The sequence below is a fragment of the Lontra canadensis genome, unplaced genomic scaffold (assembly GCF_010015895.1).
Source record: "Lontra canadensis isolate GAN:19392208 unplaced genomic scaffold, GSC_riverotter_1.0 scaffold35, whole genome shotgun sequence".
Taxonomy (NCBI): domain Eukaryota; kingdom Metazoa; phylum Chordata; class Mammalia; order Carnivora; family Mustelidae; genus Lontra; species Lontra canadensis.
The window spans coordinates 1646421-1674114 of NW_022631029.1; the positions used below are offsets into that span (position 1 = coordinate 1646421).

The window sequence follows — 27694 nt, forward strand, 5'->3', positions numbered from 1 at the left end:
GAGATAGGAGGAATATTGCAGGGTTGTGGTCTCCAGAGCACTGTGATGGTTCACTGGGACAAAATGCAGGCCTTTCTCCACTTCCCGAGTGTTATTAAAAGCAATGAGATACCCAGTCGATAGACCAGGGGTCACAATTTGCATCACCCATTATGGTCACTAACTACAGAAACAAGAGAAGTGCTTTTCACCGAGGTTCGGTGGGGCGTGGTTTCCAGATCATTCCAGGCAATAAACAGGCACTGAAGAATGTTGACACTGACAGGTAACAAGCGGTGACTTGTTGGTAAGGCTCGATTGCCATTCAGAGAGTTTGGCCTCTTTCCAAGTAACCACCGCCTTCCCTTTCCCTATAAAGCATATCATAATTGGTAACTATATTTATTCCTAGACTCCCCCACCAGACTGTGGGGTTCATGGGACTGGGCCCAAGGTGGGTTCTGCCACCGGTATGTCACCTCACTTGGCCCACGGCGGGACGGGGTTTCCACCTTCCCTGGCCTCCTCGCCCCGCCTGGCATTTGAGGAGTGCCCTGCTTCAGTCGGCCACGCCCGGTCCCGCCCCTCCGGGCCTTACTTCCGGGATGCTTGAGGCAGGGGCGGGAAATAAGGTCACATCGGGTGTACTGCGCCTGCGCATACTCCGCCTCGCGCCTGCGCCTTTCTGGCAGCCCCTCCCCGACCGGACATAACGGTCCGCGCGCGGCTCCCCGGACCGGAAGTGGAGGCGAACTGTCGCGGGGTGCGCCTGGCCTTGCTCAACGCCCGGCAGTCCCCGCCGTCGCCGCCGCCCTCGGCAGCTGCCGAGGCTTCCCGCAGCCGTCATGTCCGCCAGCGCCGTCTACGTGCTGGACCTAAAGGGCAAGGTACATACGGCTCTCCACCCTCCCCGTTGCCAGGCAACCGGTGGGGCCTCGCCCCCTGGAGGGGACCCACCCTGTTGCTAGGTAACCCGCCAATGGGACCCACCCTAGTCTTAGGCTAGGAGGCTGGTCGACCTCACCTCAGGGCCCCACCCTGTTGCTAGGTAACCTGGCGGGGGCTTCCATCCGGGAGCCCCGCCCTGTTGCTAGGTAACACACCTGCATGGCCCCCCTCCCACTGTGGGTAGGGTGCTCAAGCCTCCGTGGGGGCATAGGGGAACCCGAGGCAGCTGGGAGGGCGGGCCTCAGTCGGCTTCGAAGCCAGGACTGGCGCTCAGGGGCCGAGCGACCCTTGGCCGGTCGTGGTGAGGCGTGTCGGGGACAGTGTGCCCTCGAGCCAGTCCCGCCCTCCTTATCCGGTGATTTCTCTTGGCCAGTCCCCGCGTGAATTTCTTAATGTTCGGAGTGACACAGAGTTAGTTACAGGATTAAGTGAAGTGGATGGTGGGAGGGCCATTTTACAGAGGGAGAAACTGAGGCACAGAGAGGCGCGCCACCTGCCCAAGGTCACACCAGCCACAGAATAGCAGGTCTAGGAGTCAGCTGATATTTGGAGAGCACCCGTTAGGGGTGCTTAGCCTCGGGCTGCCTTTGGTAAGCAAAATCGGATCCTTCTGGAGCTCACAGTCTGGTGGGAGAAAGGGACACTGATCTCAGAAAGCACGAATCAATGTCAGTTGCCATCATGAAGCAGTGACGATGTAATAGGAGACTGTGCCATGGCTGGGGGTCAGGGAGGGCTTCCGGGAGGGAGTGACAAATCTGGCTGAGACCTAAAGGTAGAGTTGCACATGACTAGGACCCAGGCGCCATTCTCAGGGGACTCCAGGAAGACTTCTTCAAGGAGGGATCTCAGAGCCCTTCCAGGGGGGCTGCTGCCTTCCCCCAAGTCTGTCCTGACTAGGCAAGTGAGAGTATTGGCCTCTTGCATCTGGACGTAAGAGGAACACTACCAACAATGCTAAACCAGTCCTGCGTGGATCACTGGCAGAGAGGTGGGCATTGGGCTCAGGGGGGCAAGTAGGAGTCAGCTCCAAAGCAGTGGGGAGTGGAGAGGTGAGGTGGCTATCCCTTCCTGCCCCCGTCCCAGAGTTCCGCCCTCTAACACTTTCTGAGAGTCCCTCGAGTGGGTCACCTGCCCTGGATGCCACCCAAAGTCAACAACTAGTGAGGCCCGGTGCTGGACTCCCTTCCCCAGCCCTCAGGCAAGGGAAGACACAGGGCACACCGGGGCCAAGTCGATGCAGTGTTCCTAGTGTTCTTGTCACGCATGTTCTTCCTTCCACGGGAGCCACTGTGTCCCGGGTTCCCAAAGGCTGCCTTATGTCAGATCTCTCATTCCTTCCGCAAACATTTCATGAGCACCTAGCATGCACCAAGCCCAGTGCGGACTGTCTTATCGTGACTGTGCAGTTAGGGCTGAGTTCAAAACCCACCTCTGCTGCTCAGCTGTGTGACCTCAGGCAAGTACCTTCCCTTCTCTGAGCCTTGTTTTCCTCACTGCTCACACAGGCTGGTTTTGGTGTTACTGTGCAAATTCTCTGAGCAGATGTTTGAGATGGGTTTGCACCACCCATGGCCCACCATCCTTATTAACACCATTTGGGGCCTCAAGGACTAGCAGGGGAGACACACGGAAGCGGATGGATCCAAATGGTCAGATCGAGGTAGCTTGCAAGGGTGTGGACACAGCCCCAGGTAATATAGATGCCAACCTCAGTTTTGGCTGCAGAAGGACGAGTAGTTACAACAGGCTTCCTGGAGGAGGGAGGTGCCAGAGCTGGGACCAGGTGACAGTCAGGTGGACATGGAAGCATCATGGTTGGCCTGAGGGGTCAGGGGCGGCCTGCTGGGGCTGGTGAGCCAGAAGACCTGGGTAATGCTGGAGCCTGGAGGCTGGCACTAGCAGAGCCATGGGTGGTTGAGGATGTCCAGATGGGAATGAGGAACATAAGGGACCAGTGGGGTCCCGAGAAACAGGAGCCATCAGAGGAGATTGTAGACGGGGAGGAGCATGACCAGACCTGCCTTTCGGGACGCTCTCAGGGCAGTCATGGACTTGCCTCCTGTCCTCAGCAACCATCATGCTGTTTATTACTCCATTCCCCATGGACCTCAGGTTTTAAAAGGACCTTTTGTGCAGACTATATTTAATAAAAAGTAAGGTAATGGCCCATTAAGAAATTCATGACCACACGTCTATCTGCCAGCCAGAACCTCTGATCAACAGGGAAACCAGCATGGCCACAGTTAGCTGCTAGAAAGCCTTCATGGACATCTCCTTGCCCTTTATTGTTTCTCTGCAGCTTCTGACACCACTACCATACTCCTCGGTGGGCTCCCTTTGGTCTCCGAGTTCTGCTCCCTCTTATTTTGCCCATTTCTGTCTCCATGTACTGGCCTCTCCCCTTGGATGTTGACTTCTCCTGCTCAGGCCTAGGAGTCCCACCCACACTTTGGGCAGGCTTTGATTCACGTCCCTATACCAGGGACTCAAGTTTGTGCCACAGTCCAGAGTACTTATCGGGAGATCCGTCGTCCTCTGGGACACCTCAGAGGTCCCACAGCCACCACAGACCCGGCATTTCCCAAAATGAGCTCGCTGCCACCCCAGACCGGCTCTCTCCCTATCTGGGAGAGATCCCACCATCCACGGGACTGCCCTCATTGGAGACCTGGGCATTATCCCGGCCTTCTTTCTCTCCTCACGCCATGTTCACCCCACAGACATTCACTGAGCACCCACCGGGATCAGGCTTTGTTGTGGGTGCTGGGACACAGTTGTGAACGAGTTAGAAGTGGTCATCGTTCTCAGGGAGTGTTAGACTCTGGCAGAAGGGACAGACCATGAAAGAGGATAGAAATTATAGTGCAGCGGTGTTGTGGCAGTGAAGGACAAGTGGGGCTGGGCTAGGGAGGGACAGGGTCTGCTCTCTCTGACTTCTTGGGGGAGGTGCCGCCTGACCTGAGGCTTGAGAAGTTAGAAGAGGCCGGGGCATTCTGAGCAAAGGGAGCTGCAGGTGCGGAGGCCTTGAGGCAGGAACAGATGTGGAGGGCTCAGAGAGCGGCTAGGGGACCAGGATGGCTGGAATGGAGTGACCTGGGGGTGGGGGAGTGAGGGTAGGGGCGAGATGGACTGAGAGGCATCGGCGGAGCCATGAAGAACCAGATTGCCATGGGGTTCAATGTGCAGTTTGCTTTCAGGATGGGGGAGACTGGGGTAGACAGCAGTTTCAGCAGGGAGAATCCCAGTCTGAGTTCTGTATAAGAAGACCCCTCTTTTTTGTGGGGAAGAAATTGTGGGGGTCAAGAGTAGCCATAAGGATAGAGGTTTGTCTCGTCAACGTTGCCTGCCTTCCTTCAATCTGTCCTGTCTCCTGCCTTTGTCCTCTCATCCGGGACTTGCAGCCCAAGTTCTGAGGTTCTCCTCACTCCACCTACCCAGCGCTCGCAGGTCCCACCATGGGCTGCACCCCCGACTCTACCCCGTGGCTTCAGCTATCTTGGTCCCCCTGCCTCTATCCCCCCGTCCCTTCTGGCCTCAGTTAGAAGGTCACACCCTCGGGAGGCTCTCAGTTCCTCTTAAGCAAGCGTCCCAGTGCAGGGACTCTGTTTTGGTCACCTCCGTGTCCCCAGGTCCGGCCCAGTGTACGGCATAGGGGCACACAGTGCCTGCTGTGGCGGTGAGCAGGCCTCTCTTCAGCCCTGGTGAAGAAGGTGAGCAAGAGAAGTTGCTCCCTGCTCTTTCCTCTGACCATTCTGGGGACTTGGGGCTCCCTGCCAGCAGCAGCCCCCAAAACTGTATACCTGGGGAAGAAGCTGGGCCTTGAGAAGCCAGGAAAGCAATGTTTAGGGAGCAGAAGGGACCATGCAGGGGGTGAGAACTGGTTAGAATCCAGACTCACCTCTGCTGGCTTGTGTGACCGCGGACAGGCCGTGTGACCATGGTAGACTGTGCATCTCTCTAAAAGTAACAGTCCTGCCTTGTCTGTTCCTGGCAAGGAGTAGCCCGGGCCTGACCCACGTGCCCATGAGCTTACCCACTGGGTGCTGGCTCCCTAAGGCCTTCTGGACCTCGCAGGAAGAGGACACAGACCAGGAAAGGGAAACTAGGAAAGAGATTCTCGTTTTTGACTCTCTCTGATTCTCTCTCTGTCCTGGCTTGAAACAACAAAGACAGTGTATTTTGTGGAACTAGAGGTTCTGAGGCTGGCGCTGCCAGCGTGGTCAGCTCCGCAGGGCCCCTCTTGCCTTGGTGCTGAGTCCTGCTGCCGCTGTCCTCCCGGGCTCGTGGCAGCAGCCCGGCACACACAGGCAACCAGGGGCCCAGGGCTGACTCAGGCATGGCCACCCAGAACACCCGTCTCCAGAGAGAGCATTATGCAGCCTGGCAAAGCTCGGCCTCCTCTTTATCCCTTCCGGGAGGGGTCGCTTTCATGGTCCAAACTGCATTTATTTGATGAGTTCAGTCATTGTATAAACCCGGGAAGCCACATGCACACAGTCCATCACTCCCGAGGCTTCCTCACTCCGCTTGTGTCAAGCCCGTCCCCGGGCTGCCATGGTCGTGTTTTCTGTCACCCCTTGCAAGGGCTTTATGTGAATGCAATCCCCTGGGCCGGTATATTCTTCCCGTTGTCTGGTTGCTCACCTGGCCCAGTGGTTCTAGGAGTCCCTCATGCTGCCACCCATGGAAGTAGTCGTTCCTTGTCGTGACTGAGGAGCCTTCCGGGCTGTGGATGGACAGAGTTCTTATTTCCATTCGCCCATCAGAGGATGGTGGCTCTCCTTCCAGCCTGATCTATTTACAGTAAAGCTGCAGCGAATACGGGTCTTGATGTATATGTATGATTTCCCTTCTCTTGGGTAGATACCTAAGAGAGGAATGGCTGGGTATTACGCTAGGTCTCCCCGTGTGAGAGCCTGCCAGACTTTCCCGAAGTGCTTGCCCCATGTCAAGTCTTCAGGAGCAGCAGACGAGGGTTCTGGGTGCTGTGTGTCCTCACACAGGGGCTGTGAAAGAGCAAGAAAGAAGCAGCAGCGCTAGGAGGTGCTTCTCAGGCCACAGGGGGCTTCTGGTGGACACAAACATTCAGCGGTGTCCCCTGAATGGGTGGGCACCCTGACACAGGCAGAAGAGTGGGATGTGTTAGCACAGGCAAGGCTCTGGGAAGGTCTGCATGGAGAGAGCTGACAGGATGTTGTTTTAACCTGGCACCCTACAGTTGGCTCAGTCCCAGACCCTTGTCCTCTGTTCCGCTCCCCTGCAGAGCAGCCGGCTGGCCCACTTTGGGAAATGCTCTCCTTGAGGAATTCCCTGGGGGACAGAGATCAGCATGGCCTGGAGTCTCTGATGGACAGGGCTGTGATTAGCCACCTTCCCACTCCAGGCACCTGGCTTGTGGGCTCACAGTGAAAGCAGTGTTCCTCCCCGCCCTACCCAGGTGCTCATCTGCCGGAATTACCGCGGCGACGTGGACATGTCGGAGGTGGAGCACTTCATGCCTATCCTGATGGAGAAGGAGGAGGAAGGGATGCTGTCGCCCATCCTGGCCCACGGGGGCGTCCGCTTCATGTGGATCAAGCACAACAATCTGTATCGTATCCCTTTGCGGGGCAGCTTCCCGCGGCCTGCTGTGCGCACACACACAGGCATGCACGGGCGACCGAGAGCTCCCGGAGGTCCTGCTCCTGCAGCCTCTGTTGCTCCTTCCCCTCCCGCTCCGGAGGGACTCGGGGGCGACTCCAGAGTACCACAGGCAGCCTGTAGCCCAGGGGTTGGTGGTCTGTGAAGCTGCCCTGGGTCTGGGCGGTGGCCGCCCAGGTGTGGAGGTGGTGGTGGTGTGAGCACAGCAGGAGCCGTCTGACCAGTTCCCATTCGGGCCCGGGGAGGAGACGGCAGCCGCTCACCTCTCTGGGTGCTGCTGCCCAACATCCCCTTCCTGCTCCCTGGTTCCACTGTCGGTGACAGTTTCCAGCAGGGCCCGGCCTTGAGGGCCTGCTGTCCCTCCTTAGAAAGCAGCAGAGGGGCATGTGATCCCAGGCTGGAGGACAGAGGCCAGCACTCCTTTGACTGGCCCACCATCGGTTTCCTGGGTCCCTGCTCTGGGCAGGAAGTGAGGTGGACATGGGCCCCGCCATCCCTTCTGCCTGGAGCTCTGGGCTTAGCCCCAGGGGCTGGGCGGCATGGGTGTGTCATGAACGGGCATGTCCAGGGCACAGCACATGGGCCTGCAGTGGAGGAACCAGCCTCCCCAGGTGGCTCGAGGCCCTTTAGGGGAAAGGAACGGGAAGTGTGTAGCACAGGCTGACCCCGTGAGGCAGGGACCCTCCCCGGTGTTGGAGGAAGAGTCCGTGCCGCACATGTTACACACATCACCTCGATGAATCCACTGTCAGGCCCCCATCAAACAAGTAGGAAAATGGAGAGTCCGTTAGAAAGGTTTGCTTTAGGAGCCAAGGCTTGCAGGAAGGGCTTGAGCCGGCGCTGGCCCTGGCTGTCTCCATCAGAGCCTGGCTGGGGAGCCGTGGGCCTCAGGGGGATCGCCTAAACCACTCGCTTTGGGGAAGGACCAGTTGTGGTCCTGCTTTCTGCTCCCCACCCTGGGACGTTCACCCCACCTGAGGTGCACCCCCACCACCACCCTGGGCTTTGGCTCTCGGCTCAGGTAGCAGCTCCTCATGGCAGCCCAGTGACTGGGGTGGGTTCCCTGTGCCCCTTGCTGCCTCTCTGACATGGAGGACTCCCTTGGGGCTGGGAACACGTTGGGTGACTGCTGTGTCTCAGGCCTGGCTCAGGTCATAAGCTCAGTAACTCACTAAAGGCCAAGTGAATGTCTGGAGTTGGGTTGAGGGAGGTTCTGAACCCCGCATGGCTGTGGGGTCCCCCCTCAGACCTGTGGTGAATCGGGGTCTGTGAGGTACCAGCCCAGGCCTCTGAACACTCCTTAACTGGGGCCGCTAATCAGTGGTCGCCACATCAAAGAAGAACGCATGCGTGTCGCTGGTGTTCTCCTTCCTTTATAAAGTGGTTCAGGTGAGTCGAACCACAGTCACCCTGGCTCTGCTACGGGCCTCTGCCCACACCCACTGAGGGCTGCAGCACCCTAGGGAGTTGTGGGGCTAGAACCCAGGAAAATGGGAAGGGGGAGCTCCAGCTGCCCCATGTGTGGGATTTTATGACCTTCGTTGTCCATCTGACATGGTGAGAAGGGGAAACAGGGCAGGTCAGTGCGCCCTGAATCCAGGATTGGCTGGGGAAGGGTGGTGGGCATCCAGCTGAGAGTCAGAGCTTAGCAAGGTAGGCTAGCCAGGAGGAGGGCAGAACCAGATTCTGCTCAGAGATGCGGAGGCAGGGAGAGCAGCACACGTAAAGGCCCTGGGGCAGGAGTGCATGTGGGATTGTACGGTCAGGAAGCATCAGGCTGGCCAGTGTGCTCAGGACAGTGTGGGTCTGAGGTCAGCAAGGTTGGCGGAGCTGGACTGGGGTTAGGGACATGCAGGGGCTGGGGGGAATTTGGATTTCATTCCAAGAGTGATGAGAGTTGGTGGGGAACTTGAAGCAGGAGATTGACAAGACCTGACGAGTTGAGATCATCTAGCAGGCTGCTAAATGGAGGAGGAACTAGAAGGCGGCAGGAGGCCAATGAGGAAGTTGCTGCAAGCTTCCACAGGGCAAATGGAGGGCCTGACTGGAGCAGGGGCTGGGGGGTTGAAGAAAGTGGAGAACCAGACCCAGGAGGCCTGGGTGGGCCCAGGAGAGCTGTGGTCCCCCAGGTGGAGCCATGTGTAGCTAGCTCAGGAGCCACAAGTACTGAACACTGGGGAATGGGCTGGTCTGGGCGATGAGAACACAGGGGCAGCAGAGTGTGTATCCCCCTGGGGAGCCCGAGTCCAGGCTGAGGAGTAGGTGCTCATCCCAGAGCAGGGGCGCCGGTGCAGGAATGACTTCTGAGTAGAGAGAGGCCCAGCGGCAGGTCCCAGGATGCAGAGGGGCATCAGTGGACGAGAGAGAGGGGAAGGAGGAAGTTTCTTCTCCCTGCAGCATTTGGCATTTCCTTTTTGCCTTGGTGACTTTCCTTTAGGGTTAGTGCTAATGAAACTTTTCTCCCTTCCCTTCTTTGATCCTCTTAATTTCCTGTTGAACTGGGGGAGATGTGTCACAGCTCAGGAGAGTTGGAAGAGTTCAGAAGAACTCCTTGTTCTGTCCCCAGTGGCTCTTGCCCCTCACCTGAGTCACTTGTGACATGCTCAGGGTGACAGTTAACAGTGGGGATTAAAGAGAAGCTCTAATGGGACCCTAGACCCAGTGGGGACCATTGGGATGGAGAGGAGAGGAGACCCACAGGGATGGAGATGCAGAGCTCTGCCAGGCCCCCGAGGATGCCTGCCCTGCCGGAAGCCTGCTCCCTGCCTCTCTGGCAGCCAGTGCTATCCTCCTGCCCAGTTGCCGCGCCTGAGGCCTCATCAGTGGCCTGTCTTGCCTTGCACATGGGCAGATGCAGCGGGTGGGCAAGAGGGCTGTGGGCTCTGGGGCCTGAAGGCCAAGTGGCTTCCTGCAGGCGCTTCCCCTTGCTTGGCCTTGCACATGGGCAGATGCAGCGGGTGGGCAAGAGGGCTGTGGGCTCTGGGGCCTGAAGGCCAAGTGGCTTCCTGCAGGCGCTTCCCCTTGCTTGGCCCCGTGTCACCCATCTGCCGCCCCACCGCAGGTGTTCTCTGAGTACTTCAAGGAGCTGGAGGAGGAGAGTATTCGTGATAACTTTGTCATCATCTACGAGCTGCTGGATGAGCTCATGGACTTCGGCTACCCCCAGACCACCGACAGCAAGATCCTGCAGGAGTGAGTGGGCAGGGTGGGGACCCAGGCCTGGCGACATCACAGGTTGATGTCATCAGGTGTGGAGACAGGAGGAAACGAAAGCGCCTTCCGGTGTGAGCCGCCACGCTGTCTCCATCTCCGGCCCAACCTGGGCGTTTGCGGGCTCCTGGGTGGTCGTAGATTCTTGGCCGCTCAGCGTCCCTGCACACCACAAGCATGTCACTCGTGCTAGGTGGTGCACTACGTGCCTTGTCGTTAGGGAGTCACCTCCCTCTGTTTTCACTGTCGTACATGAGGCCGAGAGAAAAACACATTCTTCTTGGCAGCCCTGCCCTTTGCACCGGGGCAGACGGATCAAGTCCCTCCTGGGCACCAGGCCCCGTGGCGAAAGCTTCACCTTCACTCTTTGTGTGAGGGGCGTGGCTCCCCATTTTACATGGTGCAGGGGACACTCGGAGAAGCCACATCACTGGCTGGCATCCCGCGCCCATCAGTCCCCAGGTGGGATCAGGGTCACCAGCTTCCCCCCCCAGGGGTCGGTCCCCTCCGCCTGCCCAGCAGGAGAGCAGGTGGTGTCCATTCCTTGTTTTCCTCTCCACTGCTGTCTCCTTGCCACCCCCTGCCCCCAAATTGCATGCTCTACACTCAGTGTAATGAGTTTGTTGGGGCTTCTTGACTGTTTTCCAAATGCCAGTGCCCCAGCTCCTGACCCTGGGTGTGGTCCCACAGATACATCACTCAGGAAGGCCACAAGCTGGAAACGGGGGCCCCGAGGCCCCCAGCCACCGTCACCAACGCAGTGTCCTGGAGGTCCGAGGGCATCAAGTACCGGAAGAATGAGGTGTTCTTGGACGTCATCGAATCTGTCAACCTCTTGGTAGGCTCCCTTTCCTTTCTTTGCTGCTTTTAGACAAATTTTGTCTTCTCTGTGATTGAAGAAAAAGCAGCTAGACTTTTAAAACCAGCCAGGCCCTGAGAGACGTTTACTTTCTGTGTGATGCTGGCCAGCGGTTCAGGTTAGGCCCTGCGGGGCCCCTGGGGCGCCTATGCTCTCGCGCTAGCTCTTGTGCCTATTCAGAGTCTGTGCGGGCACACTGCGCTGTTGCTGTTTAAAGCAGGGCGCAAAGTGAGAAGGCAAAGGTCTCCACCCACCCCATCTACATATCCACAAACCGGCGGTCTCTCCGTAAAGCTGAGAGCAGCAACGTGTGGTTCTCCCACAGCTTCTTTCCTTGTTGTTTGGCTGTTTTGTTCAGGTTTGCTTTTTCCTTTGATTTTATTTTTTAAATTTTCACTAAGTAAGATTGAGCTTCTTGTCATGCGCAGATTTTTATAGCCCACTGCCGTAATGGGGATACACATCCCCGCTGAAGCCTCCCTCCTGCCACCAGTTGGTAGTCCCCACCTTCCCGCCTTCCCCTCTGCCCAGCGGCCACCACTCTGGTCCCCTTCACTGTCCAGTATCCCCCCACCCTCCATGGTTTCTCTTCCCCAGTCAACCGCGGTCTGGAATCCAAGGGTGGTCCAACGGATTATTGTCAGAAGGTCGGTAGCAGCCTCACGCTGCACCACCAGGCCCATGGTCTAGTACATCACATATTGGGAGAGAGAAACCATATTCACATACCTTGTATAGTATATTGTTCTAATTGTCCGTTTTTATTATTAGTTCATTGTTCATCTCTCACTGTGCCTCATTGATAAATTAAACTTTATTAGAGAAATATATGTATAGGAAAAAACATAGTACATAGAAGTTTTGTTATTGTCTGGCTTCAGGCATCCATGGGGTCTTGGAACGTATCTCCTGCAGATAAAGGGGGGACTACTCTAGTGTTGTTTTGGGATTATTCTATGAACGGAATCATACAGTATGTGGCCTTTTGAGTCTGGCTTCCACTTAGCATAATGTCTTTAAGATTCATCCGAGTTACCATGTTTATCAAAAGTTTGTTTCTTCTTATATTTACTTATATTTATTTTATATCCTGAACCACACCTTGTGGGTCCATTCACCGACTGAAGGGCTGTTGGGTTGTTCCCAGTGTTGGGGAGTTGTGAATAGAGATGCTGTAAACGTTTCACATACAGGTTTGCGTGTGGACAGAAGTTTTCATTTCTCTAGGGCAAATTTCCAGGAGTGAGATTGCTGGGTCATATGGTAAGTGTGTGTTAACTTTGTAAGAAACTGCCAAACCATCTTCCAAAGTGGCTGCAGCATCTTCGCCTTTCCACCAGCAGTGGAGCGGAGTTCTGGCTGTCCCACACCCTCCTCGGTCAGTGTTTTGATTTTCGCCATCCTCATTGGTGTGTTGCGTTAGCTCGTTGTGGCTTTAATTTGTAAGTTTTAATTTTCCTGATGGCTAACTATAACCACCTCTTCGTGTGCTTCTTTGTCATCCATATATCATCTTTGGAGAAGTGTCTTTTCATGTCTTTTGAGTATTTTTAAACTGGGTTGTTTTTTCTCCTGATTGTTGGATTTTGAAAGTTCTTCGTGTATTCTTGTATTCGTGTATTTCATCAGATGTGATTTGCAGATGTTTTTTCCTGGTCTGTCACTTGTCTTTTCATGCTTTCGGTGCAGTTCTTTCACAGGACAAAAGTTTTTAATTTTGACAAAGTCCAATTACTGATTTTTTAGTCTGTGTGCTTTTGGTGCCATGTCTGAGAACTCATTGACAAACCCAAGGTCATATAGGTTTCTTCTTAAAATTCTTCAGAAAGTTTTATAGTTTTACATTTATGATCAGTTTTGAGTTAAGTTTTATATAAGGTAGGAGGTTTATATGCTTTTTTTTTTTTTTTTTTGGTATCTGGAACAGTGTTTTACAGTTGTTTCAGTATCATTTTTTTTTTTCAAACTATCCCTTTCTCCACTGAATTGCTTTTATATTTTTGTCAGAAAGCAATTGGCTATATTCATGTGAGTCTATTTCTGGACTCTCTACTCTTCCATTGATCTGTATATCTGTTCATTCGCCCATACCTCACTATCTTCATAACTGTAACTTTATTAAGTCTGAAAATCAGACTGTGTGGTCCTGCCAACATTCTTCTTTTTCAGAATTGTTTTAGGTATTTAATTCCTTTGTATAAAATTTTAGAATTGGCTTGTCTTATCTACAAAAAGATCCTGCTGGGATTTTGATTGGTATTTTACTAAATAACTCTATTAATCAGTATGGGAGAAAATTGATATCTTTAGTATATTAAGTCTCAGAAGCCACAAATGCTATATATCTCTTTCTCTGGTTAGGTCATCTTTGATTTCTTTCATCAACGTTTGGTAGTTTTTTACCATGTGCATGTTTTGTTAGAGTTATACCTATTTATTTTTTTGAAGGTATCATAAATTGTGTATTTTTAATTTATTTAGTGGAATTCACCTGTGAAACTCTCTGAGCCTAGAGATATCTTTTTCAGAATTTTTGTTTTAAGAGAGGATGGGCAGAAGGAGAGAGAGAATCTTAAGCAGGCTCCATGCCCAGTGCGGAGCCTGTTATAGGGCTCGATCTCACCACCCTGAGATCATGACCTAGGCCAAAATCAAGAATTGAACACTTAACCAACTGAGCCACCCAGGCACCCCTTTTTCAGGATAATTTTAGCTACAAATTTCAATCATGTAATGGTTATAGAATTATTCAGATTTTCTCTTTCATCTTGGGTGAGTTTTGGTAGTGTGCTGTTTTTAAAAGCTGTTCCATTTCCTCAAAGTCATTGAGTTTATATGCATAGTGTTGTTAATGGTATTCCCTTATTGTCTCTTTAATGTCGGCAGGGTCTATGCTGTTGTTCCCTCTTTCATTCCAGATATTGGCCATATGTCATTTTTTTTTCTTCGTCAGTTTTGTGAGAGTTTCATCTATTTTATCGATCTTTACCAAGAAGTGGCTTTTGGTTTCATTGATTTTTCTCTGTTGTTTTCCTGTTTTCAATTTCATTGATTTCTGCTATTAGCACCAGTATTTTCTTCTCTGTGATTTGAGTTTATTTTGCTCTTTTTTTTCTAGTTTCTTTAAGTGGAAACTGAAGATACTGATTTGAAACCTTTCCTCTTTTCTAATATAAATATTTAATGCCGTTAATGTATAAGTACTGTATTAGCTGCAACCCATAACTGGTTTGTTGGATTTTCATTTTTGTTCAGGATATATTCAGATTTCCCTTGAGACTTCCTTTTTGACCCATAGATTATTTAACAAAAGTGTGTTGTTTAATTTTTAAGTGTTCACAAATTTTTGTGTCACTGATTTTTAATTTAATTGCATTATCATCTAAGAATATACTTTTAATAATATTGGTTCTTTAAATTTTGTTAAAGTTTATTTTATGACCCAGAATATAATCTTATCTTGGTGAATGTTCCTATGCACTTGAAAAAAATGTATATTTTACTTTTGTTGGGTGGACTGTTCTGTCAATGCCAATTAAACCCTCTTGGTTGGTGATGTTCAATTCTTCTAGCTTATTTTGCTAATTTTCTGTCTACTAGTTCTATTATTGACAGTGTTAAAAGCTCCAGCTGTTAATGGCAAATTAATGCCTTTGCTTAGCAGATTTTGACACTGTGCCGATAAGCACAAGCACATTTAGGATTCTTATGTTTCCTTGGTGAACCAACCCTTTCTTTTATCATTATTTAATGTCCCTCTTTATCCCTAGTAATTTTTTTTGCTCTGAAGTCTGTTATTAATATTGTTATTCCAGAGTTCTTTCAATCAGTGTTTACACATCATGTGTCTTTCTATCCTTTTACTTCTTTTTCTAATCCTTTTATTTTATTTTTAAAGATCTTATTTTTTAGTAATCTCTACCCCTAGTTTGGGGCTCAAACTCACAACCCTGAGATCAAGAGTCACACACTCTACTGACTAAGCCAGGCAGGCACCCTGTCCTTTTATTTTTAACTTACGTGTATCATATATCTTGTAGACAGCATATAACTGGGTCATTTTTAAAAGGTTTTTATGTAAATTCCAGTAAGGTAACATACAGTATAATATTAGTTTCAGGTATACAATATAGTGATTTAACACTTCCATATATTATCCAATGCTCAAACTGGGTCATTTTTTAAAATCTATTCTAGGAGTTTGTCTTTTAATTGTTATGTTTAGAGCATTTATACTTATAGTAATTATTAATTTGTTAGATTAAAATCTACCATTGTATTACTTGTTTTCTTTTTGTTCCCTTTGTTTTTTATTCCTTTGGGTTTTTTTTTCCCCCTCTATCCTTCTATGGTCTGGATATTTTTAGTTTTCCATTTCATTTCTTCATTGTGGTCATTACTATATTTCTGTATAGTTTTTTTTTCTATAAAATGTTGTTGCTATAAAATGCATACTTATCTTTTCATCATCTACTTAGAATCAATATTTTATCATTTCAGTTGGAATCCAGAAACTCTCCTACCCCCTTGATGCTAGAGTTGTTCCATATATCCATCTAGATACATTGGAAACCACATCAGACAGTGTTAAGATTTTTTTTTTAACGATTTTATTTATTTTTTTGAGAGGACATGAGAATGTGAGTGAGAAAGTGAGGGAGAGCATGAGAAGCAGGGAGGGGAAGAGGGAGAGGGACAGGCAGACTCCCTACTGAGTAGGGAGCCTGGAATCCTGACTTGAGCCAAAGGCAGATGCTTAACCAACTGAGCCATCCAGGCGTCCCAGACAATGTTAAGATTTTTGCTTTTAATTCTCAAACACTGACAGCAATCAAGAGTGGAAGAATAACAGTCTTCCACATAACCCAGACATTTGCCACTTATGTTGCTTTCCCTTCATTCCCTGACTTTCCAGGTTTCCTTCTGGGATCTTGTCCCTTCCACCTAAGCGGTAGAACTGCTTTTAGCAGTTTCTTCACAACAGGTCCACTTGGTTTTCCCTCATCTGAGAATGTCTTCCTTTCACCTTCCTTCCGGAGGATATTTTGACTGGATATCAAATTCTGGGTTGACAGTTCTCCTTTGATCCCTTGAAAATGTCCTGCCATCCCTCAGGGCTACATGCTTCCTGGTGAGAAATCCACAGTCACTCAAATCCTTGTCCCCTGTAGGGCTTTGCATTTCTTAGGATGCTTTCCAAATTTTGTGTTTGTCTTTCATTTTTAGCAGCTAGATCATGATGTGTCTGGGTATGGGTATCTTTGGGTTCTATTGTTTGGGATTTGTTTGGCTTCTCAAATCTGTAGGCTTACATCTTCTGTAGAAATTGGGATGTTTTCAGCCAGTGTTTCCTTAAATAGGTTTGCATCACTTCACTCTTTCTCCTTCCTTTCGAACTCCAGGGACATGAATGTTAGACCTTTTGTCAGTGACCCAAGGGTTCTGAGGCTCTGTTCATTTTATCCCAACTTTTTTTTTCTTTTGGTTGTTTAGATTGGATGATTCCTTTTGATCTGTCTTCAGATTCACTGACCCTTTCCTGTTTTGTCCCCATTCTGCTATTGAGCCCATCCAACAAGTTTTGTGTTTCAGTCATTGTATTTATTAGCTCTAAAAATTCCATTTGATCCTTCTTCCTGTAGTCTGTTTCTCTGCTGAGACTTTCTATTTAACATTTGCTACCAGGGTGTTTGTGATTTTTACCTAGCTGTTTAAAGTCTTTGTCAGATAATCCTAGCGTTTGCATCAGGATTGGGACCTGTTGACTGTATTTTTCCATCTGAGCTAAAGTTTTCATGGTTCTTTGTATGCCAAGTATTTTTAGATTTGATCCTGGACTTTTTGAATATTCTAAGATTCTAGGTATTGTTTAGATTATACCAGAAGCGTCATTATTTGTGTTTCAGCTGACAGCTGACCTGGTTAGGTTCAGGCCACAAGTTGCACCCTCCCCCCAGTCCATGGGCGATGAGTATCAGTTCAGTTTTCAAAGCCTTCGTGCTGTTTGCTCTTTGAGCTTATCCGGAGTATGCACCACCCGGTGGTCAGTCTGGGACTGTGCAGTTTGTATCTCAAAGCCTTTGGCATACTAATGAGCATCATAGCCACCCTTGCCTAGTTCTAGAGAGCTCCATGGAGACGTAAACAAGTTCATGGGTTTGTTTTCCTGGACTCCTCATTCTCAGCTATCTTTCTGGTACTTTCCAGTTGCCTTGGGCATCCCTTTTTGGTTCTGTGACCAACTGGGGACTCTTGATCCCCGTTCTGTCATGCTTGTCCGCAGTGGGCTCCCATCCTGGGTTTGCCCCACCCTCTGGGAACAGCAGTTATGTGGCCTGGGGCCTGGGTGTGAGAGAACAGACAAAAGGGGGGAATTAGGGGATTTCTGTACTTGCTCTAAGAATCAGGAGTTCCCCTTCTGGCCCTAAAACCAGAGCTGGAGGATTCTGCAAGCTCTGTCTGTACCCTAGTGCTCACTTCCACTTCCAGGTTTCCTCTGCACTTCTGCACGAAGGGGAGGTGGGGAGGGCGCTCTCCTACACCGAGAGGGGTTCTTCCCAGATCCCCCTGCTGTGCCTTCCAGTCTTCCGTGGTTGCCCGTGCACCCTGCCTAGGTTTGTCATTGTAGTCAGTGGCAGGGAAGGGGGATGAGAGCCGACCCCATGTTACCTTCAACCTGCTCCATCTCCCCTTCAGAGATTACCATGACTGGGCCAATCCCATTGTGCGGCTCACTTGGTTGTGCCCATTTCCAGGTGCTGCAGACAGTGCAGAAATAGGCAAACTTATTCATCCTCAGACATGTGTTTGGGGCATCTCCCATCCCTGGGTGGGATTCCTGGAAGGTTGAGTTCCCCGTTGTGGAATTGTCAATAGGGCTTCCCCAACAGATTCTCCCAGTGGACTTAATGTAAACATATTTGCCTTCTTACTGTTAAAGTCGTGGAGCAAGTCAGTGGCCTCAGTAACCACAGACCTCTCCTGTCTCGGGACCTTTGTCTGAATTGTTTATTGAGCCCAGAACATGGTCTCTCAGGCTCTAGAGTGTCCTGGGCTAGAAGAGCAAATCCCAAGGAGTAGCTTCTAAATAGCTCTATGTGAAAGCACCTCGAGTTCACGGGGTATCCAGCACAGTGCACCCCAGCATACATCTGTGCCCAAAGGAGCCCTTTTCTTCCATACACAGGGCAGCATGAGGTGGGTGTGGATACCCCGATGTGTCAGTACACCAGACTCCGGGGTCTGATTGCAGAGCCAGCAGCTGAGTCAACATGGGCCTCCAGATTCTGGTGATCTGGACGCAGTGGGGTCCTTCAGCAGCTCAGCAGCCATCTCTGCTGTGCCCACCTGGCCTGGTTGCTGCCCGCAGAGCTGAGATTAGCCTCGTGGGCTGCACTCTTCCTGAGCCTGCCTTCCCAGCTCATGTGCTCAGTTATAGGGGGCTGAGGAGTCCCTACTCCCCAAGGGGAAGACAGCCCTCCCAATCTAGGGACAGTCACCTCTGGGAGCTTGGAGGGCCTCCTGAGTAAGGCCAGTCAGTGCCAGAGCCTGGCTGGCCAGCGAGGGCCCCCATTAGCACGTGCTCTCTGAAGACCTTCTGCCCCCAGGCGCTGTCCTCATGCTGGCCCAGCAGCGAGCAGCCTGACACAGCCCGTCACCTGAGGAGGGGCAGAGATGGGCAGGCAGAGCTGGCGAGAGGCAGGGGAGGAAGAGGTGGCTGCTGTGTGCTGTGGGGCCAGGGAGGTACCTGCCCACTGGGGTCAGTGGGGGACAGTGTGGCCAGAGTGGAGTGAGCTGCGAGGGTGGGGGTGATGGAGCCAGACTGTGCAGGGCCTTCTGGCCTGTTGTGTGCCTTTTCTGGGGTTGTCATCTACTTGGTGCCTCAGGTCTGTGCCTCCCTCAGAGATAGAGGGCTCACCTGTATGCATGCGGGGCTCTCCAGACACTCCAGTTAAAGGCTGGATGGGTTCTCCTCCTCCTCTCCCGAGAGAGGCAGCCCTGCACCGCGGGAGTGTGGCTGGCCCCTCTGGGCCCCTGTGTTCACAGCCCTGGTTCTCGCCTGTGCGTGTGGACATGCTGATATGGGGTGGCAGTCCCAGCTGTGGCCCCAGCACCTCTGCCAGCCATCATGTGGCCTCTGCTCTGTGCCTCGGTGTCCTTGTGTGTCAAGAGGTGTTGCAGCAGCCTGGCTCTCTCAGGACAGTCTCAAGGCTTGCTTGTTGGCCTGCCGTGACTGTCTCATTGCGCTCAGTTGCTTCCTGGTCTGCACGTGAGGGAGAGGGTTGCCCAAGTCAGAACCCTGGCCTGCAGGCCGTCGAGGCCCGCAGAGCCCCGCAGAGCCCCACCCGGAGCAGAGAAAGGGCTCAGTCAGTTACTGTACCTGTGTAAATGCACTGTTATTTTGGATCGGTGGTACCAGACTTCAGGGCACCCCCGGGGAGCAGGGATGGGTCAGCGTCCTGGAAACCCCATCTTTAGGAAGTAGTAGAAGTAGAAGAAAAGCAAGTATGGCCTGCTCCGAAAGAGGCCTGCCCTCATGGCCTGAGGCCCTGGCCCAGAGGCTGGATGAGAGGCAGGTGAGGCTCGCCCAGCTCAGGGGATGGCGAGAAGGGCATCGAGAAGGGGCAGCTGGTGAGTGGGGACGTCCCATCACACCCACCTCGCCACCCCCCAGGTCAGTGCCAATGGCAACGTGCTACGCAGCGAGATCGTTGGCTCCATCAAGATGCGGGTCTTCCTGTCCGGCATGCCCGAGCTGCGCCTGGGCCTCAATGACAAGGTCCTCTTCGACAACACGGGCCGTGAGTACCCCGCCAACCCCACTGCGTCCCTGTGGCTGGAGCAGGCCTCCTGCTGAGCTCAGAGCAGAGCCGAGGGGATAGTCAGCTGTGTGAGGGAACACGCGGATCTCAAGCACTTGCTTCAGACACATTTTCACATTGTGTACAAGACAGCTGTGAAAATTAACGAATCAATACCCGGACATAGAAAGTACGGAAGAGTGAAGATCCTAAAGTCAAGTCCCCTCACTTGATCCTAAAGTCAACTCCCCTCTGGCCCATGAGACGGGCCAGTGCCTTAGATGTTAAGTTCCGGGAGGGTCACGCAGCAGGTCCGCGACCCCACCCTATACCATCTTAGAGGGAGCAGCGGGCTCAAGCGGGCTTATTCTTTCCCCTCCCTGAAGAGCTCCTGCCCCTGCATGGGGCATGGGGTCCGGGCTGCTGGAAGGCCACACACAGTGGCTCTAGCTCTCCCATCTGGCCTGGGTGTGGTGGGAGACCCCCTGGGCCTGGCTTCCTGAGGCTCTGTGTTTGCAAACTGGACCGCCAGCCGCAGGAGCTATGGCCGCACTGTCAGACCTACCTCCACAGCAGCAGAACTGAGGGTCTCTCCGGTGTTGGGCCATCAGGGCGGCTCCTGTCTCTGACTGGGCCTGGCCTGCACAGCTCCTCTGGGGGAGTAGAAAACCAAGACAGGAACCCAGAACCCAAGGGATGATGATGGGGCCAGGGCACCCTGGGAGCCCTGAGCCGTCACTGTGCATTGCCACCCTGGTCTACTGGTCATTCGGCAAACGTTCCTGAGTGGCAGCCCTGGCTAGACCTTGGCCTAGCTGCTGCAGACTCAGACTGAACAAGGCCGCCCAGCCCTGCCCTCGGCATGTGCCCAGTGTTGGGATTTGACAAGGCTTCCGAGGGGCTAAGGAGGGACAGGGGAGGTTGCCTGGGAACCCAAGCCCCTTGGCCGTCATGACCCACAGATTTGAGAGGCAGCTCTGCTCTACCAGGGGTAAGCCCCAAACAATGGGAGTGTCACTGACAGAGAGACCCAGAGGACCTAGGATCTGTCCCGCCCCTCACCCTTGCCCCACCCCCCCCAGGTGGCAAAAGCAAGTCCGTGGAGCTGGAGGACGTGAAATTCCACCAGTGTGTGCGACTCTCACGCTTCGAGAATGACCGCACCATCTCCTTCATCCCTCCAGATGGCGAGTTTGAGCTCATGTCCTACCGCCTCAACACGCATGTGAGTGTTCCCACAGGCCCCCGCCCAGACTCCACAGAGCCCATGTTCCACAGCCCGGGGCGCTGCACTTTCTGAGGGGCCAGACCCCATTCTAAGCAGCCCCAGTGATGTGTTCTGCATTTTCACGGAGACCTCTTGGTCTCGATGTCCATCCCAGTCTGGCTGTGGACTCCTTCGATAGCCCTGGGTGTTGGCACGCTGGGCTCACACCCAGGCAGATAGTCCCTTGCCGGGGGCCTCAGTTTCCCCTCTGTGAGATGGGCCTGTGTAAAATGACCATGTGTGAGTGCCACCTTCACTCTCCTCCACAGGTCAAGCCCTTGATATGGATCGAGTCCGTGATTGAGAAGCATTCCCACAGCCGCATTGAGTACATGATCAAGGTGCGCGTGCAGCCCGCACACAGAGTTAGCCTGGGGATGCGGGCAGAAAGAGGGGGCTGGTGGATGACCCCGCCTGTTCAGGGCCTTTGGCACAGGGTCCCAAGCAGGGCAGGGGCCCCATGCCTCTGTCCTCCCTATCCTGGGAGATAAGGCCTGTGACTGATGCTTGTGCTGCCTCATTGTGAGCCAGAGGGAAGGACGGGGAGCCCTGAAGGTCAAAGGGACTGGAGGGCATAGGGAGAATCTCAGGTGGTTGAGAGGGTGTGAGCTGTGCCTAGAGGACTGGGGGTCGGCTTGGTGGGGCCCACAGGACAGGCCAAGGGGTGTAGGGCCCTGGTGGGAACAGGCTGGGTGGGGGCTGGGCTCTCACCTGTGCCTTCCACAACCTTGGCCGTACCGGCCTCATCTCCAGGCCAAGAGCCAGTTCAAGCGGCGGTCGACAGCCAATAACGTGGAGATCCACATCCCCGTGCCCAACGATGCCGACTCCCCCAAGTTCAAGACGACAGTGGGGAGTGTCAAGTGGGTCCCCGAGAACAGCGAGATCGTGTGGTCCATCAAGTCCTTCCCGGTGAGTGCCCTTTTCAGTGGGATGCCTCTTGACTTCCAGGCACACTGCACCTGCTCCCTGTCCCCACCACAGTGGCACGGAGCTGTGATCCCCACCTGGGGATTCTGGGAGGCCAGTGGACAGAGCTGAGGGGCTGGCTGAGCAAAGAGAGGAAGAGGAAGCTGGAGCTGGGAGAGGCAGCTTGTGTGTAAACGGCCTGTCTTCCGCATCAGGGCAGCACCTCCACCCCCCTTGCCCTCTCTCTGACACTGGTTCAGAACTCAGCTTCCATCGAGGGGACCAGACTGCCTTGCGACCTGAGCAGCGTGGGTTTCGGAAATCTAGCACCAGCTCCAGGAATGTAGAACACTTCAGGCTGGCCCAGCTGCCTGGTTTGTGTTCAGGATTTTCAGCACTGGAGTCCGGGTGTGCAGCCAGTGGTGCCCAGAGTGCCTGGAAGGTGGATGTGTGCTCCCGTGCCAGTTATGGCCCGCCGCCGTTTTCTTCTTGTAAACAAGATGGAGAGCCTTTTCTTATGTCTGAGGGCCATGTGCATTTCTTTCTCTGGAAGCTGTAGCAGCCACCTTTTGCCCATTTTTCTGTCAGGTTTGGTCATTTCCTTCGTTTCCGAGAGCTCTTTCTATATAAGCAAAATGAGCACTTTTTCTTTGATGTAAGTTGCAAATGGTTTTCCCGCATTTAATGTTTCTCTTGGCTTTGTTTCTGGTAGTTTTTGCTGTATGACCTTTTTTGATTCAGTTAATCCTTTGTTTCATTATTATTTAATGTCAGATTTCTTGATCTTTTCCTTTTATAACATCTGAATTATAAGTCATGCTTTGAAAAGCTTTACTATTCCCAGATGTAAAGGAATTCATCCATATTTACTTCTAGAACCTGTATGGTGGCAGTTTTCACCTTAGATTTTAGGAGCTTTCAGAGCTGGGTCTGGTAAATGGGGGGAGGTGCAGGTTCTGTTTTATCTTTTTCCAAATAGCTGTCCAGTTTTTGAATATCGTTTACTAAAAGGCCCATCTTCTCCCCAGTGCTTTGAAATGCCATGTTTATTAAATATCAGATTTTCACACGGCGAAAGATGTCTTTCTGAATGTCCTGTTGTCTCTCTGTCCATGCAGCAAGGCCATATTTTAACTCAGGGCTTTATTCTCTGTTTTAACATCTGATAAAGCCAGGCCCACCCCGCCCGAACTTACTCCCATCCCCCATACACACATCACTTGTTTGTTTCCTGGTGATTCTTGCTTGCTTACTTGTTCGGTGTTCCTTATAAGTTTTAGAATCAGTTTGTTGGCACTAAATTTATAAGTCAACTTGGAATTGCAAACACCTTTATGAGGCTTTGTGCCAGTGTCACCTCAGTGCTTTGGGACTGTCTTCACGTTTACCTTATGTACCTCACATAGCTTCTCTCTTGCTTTAAAAAGTACTTTCATCGAAGTACAACATGCAGAAAAGTAGACAGATGAAATGTGGAGAGCTCAATGAATTTCCTCAGTGGGGATACATCTGTGTGTCCAGAACCAGATGAAAGCCTCAGAAAGCCCCCCAACCGTCAGGAGCCCCCAAGGCTCCTGCCGGTTTGCACATTTTTCATTAAGATGAGCTTTAAGTCAGCGTCTTGGTGAGTGGGGTCTGGTCTTCCGCTGTGCCCTCCAATGGGTAGCCGCTATTTGCATGGTAATTTCTGCCCTGGTTCCTTACTGGGTGTCTGCTTTGAGGTAGTTTTTCTTTCAGTTCCCGTGGGTTTTCAGATATCCTCTCGTATCATTTCAGCCAAATACAGTTTTCCCTTCTCTGCTCTTCTTGGGCATTTGATGGCTCTGGCACCTTCTTGCTTTGGCTGCTGTCTCTGGGACCTGTAAGACGCGGTGGACAATGGCCGCCTGGTCTTGCCCCAACCCGGAGATGCCTGTCAGGTGTCCCTTCCAAGTCCGACGCTGCACTGGGCTGTGGATTCGATCCAGCCCCACTTTACTGCGGTTTTGACACAAATGGGTGACAGACTTATCCAGGTGCCCCTTCAGTGTGTCTCAGTTCAGGTCTGTCAGTGGGTGGAGCTGGATTGTCTCTGCATTCTGGCAAACTCCACCTAATCTTTCCTTTTCTGCGCACCATTGGATTCTATCAGTAACATTGTATGTGACATTTTCACTTTGATGACCTGTTTCACTTTGATGAGGCTGTTTTTTTGGTGTACTGTCTGCTAGTGTTTGTGTTATGCCTGCTTTGTAAGTACTCTGTGTCCCATCTCCGTGCTGCAGAACAGTTAAGTGGCCAGGACATCGTCTGGTCTTGAGAAGGTTGACAGAATTTGGCCATGTGACCTTCCAGATCTTGACTACTTTCATCTCTTCTGTAGAAATCGGGTCATTCAGAGTTTCCATTTCTGTCGGAGACTGGGTAAATTATATTTCCCTTCAAAATGATCCATCCTGAGCAGATTTTCACCATTGTCTGCTTTGTGCAGTTGGAGAAGGTCTTTTTTCCCTCCCATTCACCTGTAACAGTTACTTCTTCCTTATTCTTTCTTCTTGTGTGTCTTTGGGCCTTCTGGTTCCCTGGATAAGGCTGCCTAGCAGCTTATCTTTTAGTTTTTATTTTCCAGGTTTGCTTTTTAATTTTGTTGTAATATTTTTCTGTTTTTTACAAGTCTTTGATTTGAATTTCTTCATCCTTTTTTTGTTCTAATTTTTCAAGTTAGATATTTTCATTTGATGATTTTGTTTTAAAATTTATATTAATACAAGTATTTAAGCCATAGATGTTCCTCTGAGCCCTGCCTTACCTGTGTAACCCATAGTTTCTGACATGTAATATTTGACTTGCTCATCTAGAAATTCTGTAACTGGATAGAGTTGATTATTGTTGTTGTTTTTAAAGATGTATTTATTAATTTTAGAGCAAGTGTGCATGAGCATGGGGGGAGGGGCAGAGGGCAAGAGAATCTCAAGCAGACTGTCTGCTGGGTGCGGAGCCCAGTGCGGGACCCCAAGATCATGACCTGAGCTGAAATCACGAGTCAGGCACTCAATCATTTGAGCCACCCAAGCGCCCTGTGGTTCTTTCCTAAGTCCCTAGGGGGCGGGCCTTCTGACTTTCATCTGTCCTCACTAAGGGAGCGCTGGAGCCAGAGAGCGTTGTTTGGACTGTTTCTACTTCTGGGATTTCTTGGCGTGTTTGTCGTGTGCTAACAGAAGGTCCAAGTTTGTAAATGCCGCAGGTGCACTTGATAGGAGGACGAGGCTTCTGTTATCGGGGTAGGGAGCCCTCGAGGTTTGCCCGCTTGGCGCTGCCTTCCTCTGGTGCCCTCTGCCCGTCGTCTAGCATCTGCTTAACAGAGGTTGTGGCCGTGTTAGCTCATGCCTGTCGATACTCGGGACTATGATCCCTTCCCTGTGGACACAGGACTGCAGCCTCCAGGACCATGGCCTGGCCTCCCTTCTTGCCCTGAATTCTCCCCGGTGACAGCAGCCCCCGCTCTGTTTCACCTGGTCCTCCTGTTGGGGGATCTTTTGTCTGCTGTTCCAGCACAGAGCTGTGTTTTGGGCTGTGAGCCAGCCTGGAGGCCTGCCTTGTTCGTGGGAGAATCAGACCCATGGACATCAACATGACAGACCCAGGGTAGGGGAGCCCACTTCTACTGCCCTGCCAGGAGGGCCTGCCCCCTGCAGGTGCTTTTGCTTTCATTTTCCCTTTTGTCTTAGTAAGGCCCAGATTTGGGGTCTGGTTATTGCCTCATACACAGGCTGGTGGAGCTGATTTTATTCCTTTACCACCTGCTTTGTCTGCTGTTAGGACCCCATTATTCTTCCCTCATTGTCCCAGAGTCTTTACTCAGCACATGTGCCTGACTTGGGCGGAGTCCCCACTCTCACGCCAGCCTCAGGGGTGGTGAGCAGAGACTGGCACCGTCCCAGGGCAGGGAGCCTGAGTGCCGCCCTGGGGAACCAGGGCGCAGCTCTGCTCTACCCAAGAAGTGCGAGGACAGCCCCCGGCTCAGGGTGGAGGCAGCTGGTCGGCACCACCCCTTCCAAGAGCCTGGGGATTGAGGCCTACACGGTTCTTGGCGTGGCCAGAGCTGGGCTCTCTTTGCTCCCCACTGCTGTAGGCAAGGCACACCAGGCCCCTGGACAACCAGAGCACGATGCCTTCCTCCTATGCAGGACTGGGCTTCCGGTTCTTCCTGGCTCTGCCTCAGGCCCCATCTCCAGAGCCACTGTTCAGCCTCTGGGGCCAGAGCTGCCCCCACCCTAGCCCTCTGGGAGCAGGACTCCAGTCCAGCTCGTGATCAGCCCCCGACCCTGGTCTCTTGTCCCCTCTCTCTGTTCACCGTCCTTCGCTTGAACCTTTCCCCTCTTGCTTACATATGCTTCCCGGACGCTGGACATGTGGGGGTGTTCACTTGGACTCTGGCCTGGGCCAGGAAGCCCGTGTCCCACAGAGGCACCTGCACTGTCTGTCTGTCTCAGTGCTCTGTGCCCCCCTCCTTCCTTCCCGAGGCCTGTCGGGCTGGGCTTCCTTGCAGCGACTAGCTGCCCTCCCTGAGAGTTTGTGAAACTCTCTTGATGCTTGGAATTCACCGATTTTCCCCGGCACGGACGCGTGAGGCCTGGGTGAGTGTAAGTGCGCTGGAGGAGCCGAGACTCTGGGTGACCATGGCCGTGCAGGAAGGGGCTCACTGGCCAGGCCAGCGACCTGGAACTCTCTGGGGGCAGCTGTCCGCCTGACCGGCTCTGCTCGTCTGCTCCTCCAGGGGGGCAAGGAGTACCTGATGCGGGCCCACTTTGGCCTGCCCAGCGTGGAGGCGGAGGACAAGGAGGGCAAGCCCCCGATCAGCGTCAAGTTTGAGATCCCCTACTTCACTACCTCTGGCATCCAGGTGCGTACGGCCGGGGCCGCCAGGGCCCCAGAGCAGACGTGGCCAGGCCCGGCTGTCTGTCCCGGCTCAGAGAGCCGCAGATGACCACTTCAGCGAGGGTGCCGGACAGCCTGTCCTGGGGCGCCGCGGTGCTGCCCTGCTTCTGCCTCTCTCCACACCTGTCTACTCGGACCTGACCCCGTGCTTCAGCCCCAAGCTTAGAGATTCGTTTGACCCCCAGAACTCGAGTCCAAGCCTCTAGTGGCCACACACTTGCCACCACGGGGCCTGTTTCCCTAGGCACCTCCATAGCAAGTCTGTGAGGGGCAGGGAACTGTGGGCCCCCCTCCCCAGGAGTCTGCTGGAGCGCTGGGCCTGAGGGTGCACCTCCAGCTCTCTCCCACCCCTTCCACAGTGACTCCTCCCTCCCTTGGCATCAGCAAGTGACAGGCCCCGCCCCACCCGTCTCCTTCTCTGCCTGTGCTGTCCTGGTCCTCGTCACAGCTTTCCCTCCCTGACCTTGGGAGGGGGCTGGGGGGGAGGACAAGGAGGGGACAGCGCATATACGCCCTGCTGCCTGTGCCCTAGGTGCGCTACCTGAAGATCATCGAGAAGAGCGGCTACCAGGCCCTGCCGTGGGTTCGCTACATCACTCAGAACGGAGGTGCGCATGGCTGAGAGGGCGGTGGGTGTGCAGCAGCCCCTGGGTCTGGGGGCGGGGACTCCCCCCCCCCCCCCCGCCCCAACCCAGGTACAGAGCAGAAAACCGACGCCTCCCTCCCTGATTGTAGATTACCAGCTTCGGACGCAGTGAGGGGCCCTGCAGCCTGCGCCCCCCAGCCCCGGCGCTGGGGCTCCTGGCGGAAGCACCCGGAGGAAGCACCCGCCAAGCCTGCTGGGAGGGGGGCAGCCCTGGCCACCGGCCACCCTCCCGGCTCCTCCCGGGGACCCCTCCTCTTCCAGGCACACCTGCTCTGCCGTTGCCACTCTCGTCTCTGGGTCCCTTCTCCTGGACGAGGCTCGTCTTCGAGAAGTCTTGTCTCTCTGCCCCTTGAGTCAGTTTGAGGGGAAGGAAATGAAATCTTTCCCTCTGGAGATCAAATACAGCCTTCTGTGCTGTTGAGCCCCCAGGCACCAAAAAGATGGGGAGACGCTCACCCAGCCACTGGCTGCACGCGGCCTCTGGCCAGGCCGGCTGGGCCGCTGTTCAGTTGCTG

General features: G+C 52.8%; 1 protein-coding gene across 2 annotated transcripts; it reads left to right on the top strand.

Annotated features, from left to right (window-relative positions):
- Positions 1-698: 698 nt before the first annotated feature.
- AP1M1 (adaptor related protein complex 1 subunit mu 1) lies at positions 699-27370 on the top strand. Of its 2 annotated transcripts, none has more exons than XM_032867539.1 (12): positions 699-866; positions 6368-6524; positions 7892-7959; positions 9632-9762; positions 10471-10618; positions 19314-19440; positions 20523-20665; positions 20977-21048; positions 21461-21619; positions 26373-26498; positions 27066-27141; positions 27269-27370. In XM_032867539.1, exons 1-12 carry the CDS (start codon positions 825-827, stop codon positions 27289-27291), a joined length of 1272 nt encoding a protein of 423 aa, XP_032723430.1. In that variant the 5' UTR covers positions 699-824; the 3' UTR covers positions 27292-27370. The 2 variants fall into 2 exon arrangements, with proteins under 2 accessions (XP_032723430.1, XP_032723431.1); XM_032867540.1 differs by lacking the exon at positions 699-866 and adding an exon at positions 4623-4640.
- Positions 27371-27694: the final 324 nt, after the last annotated feature.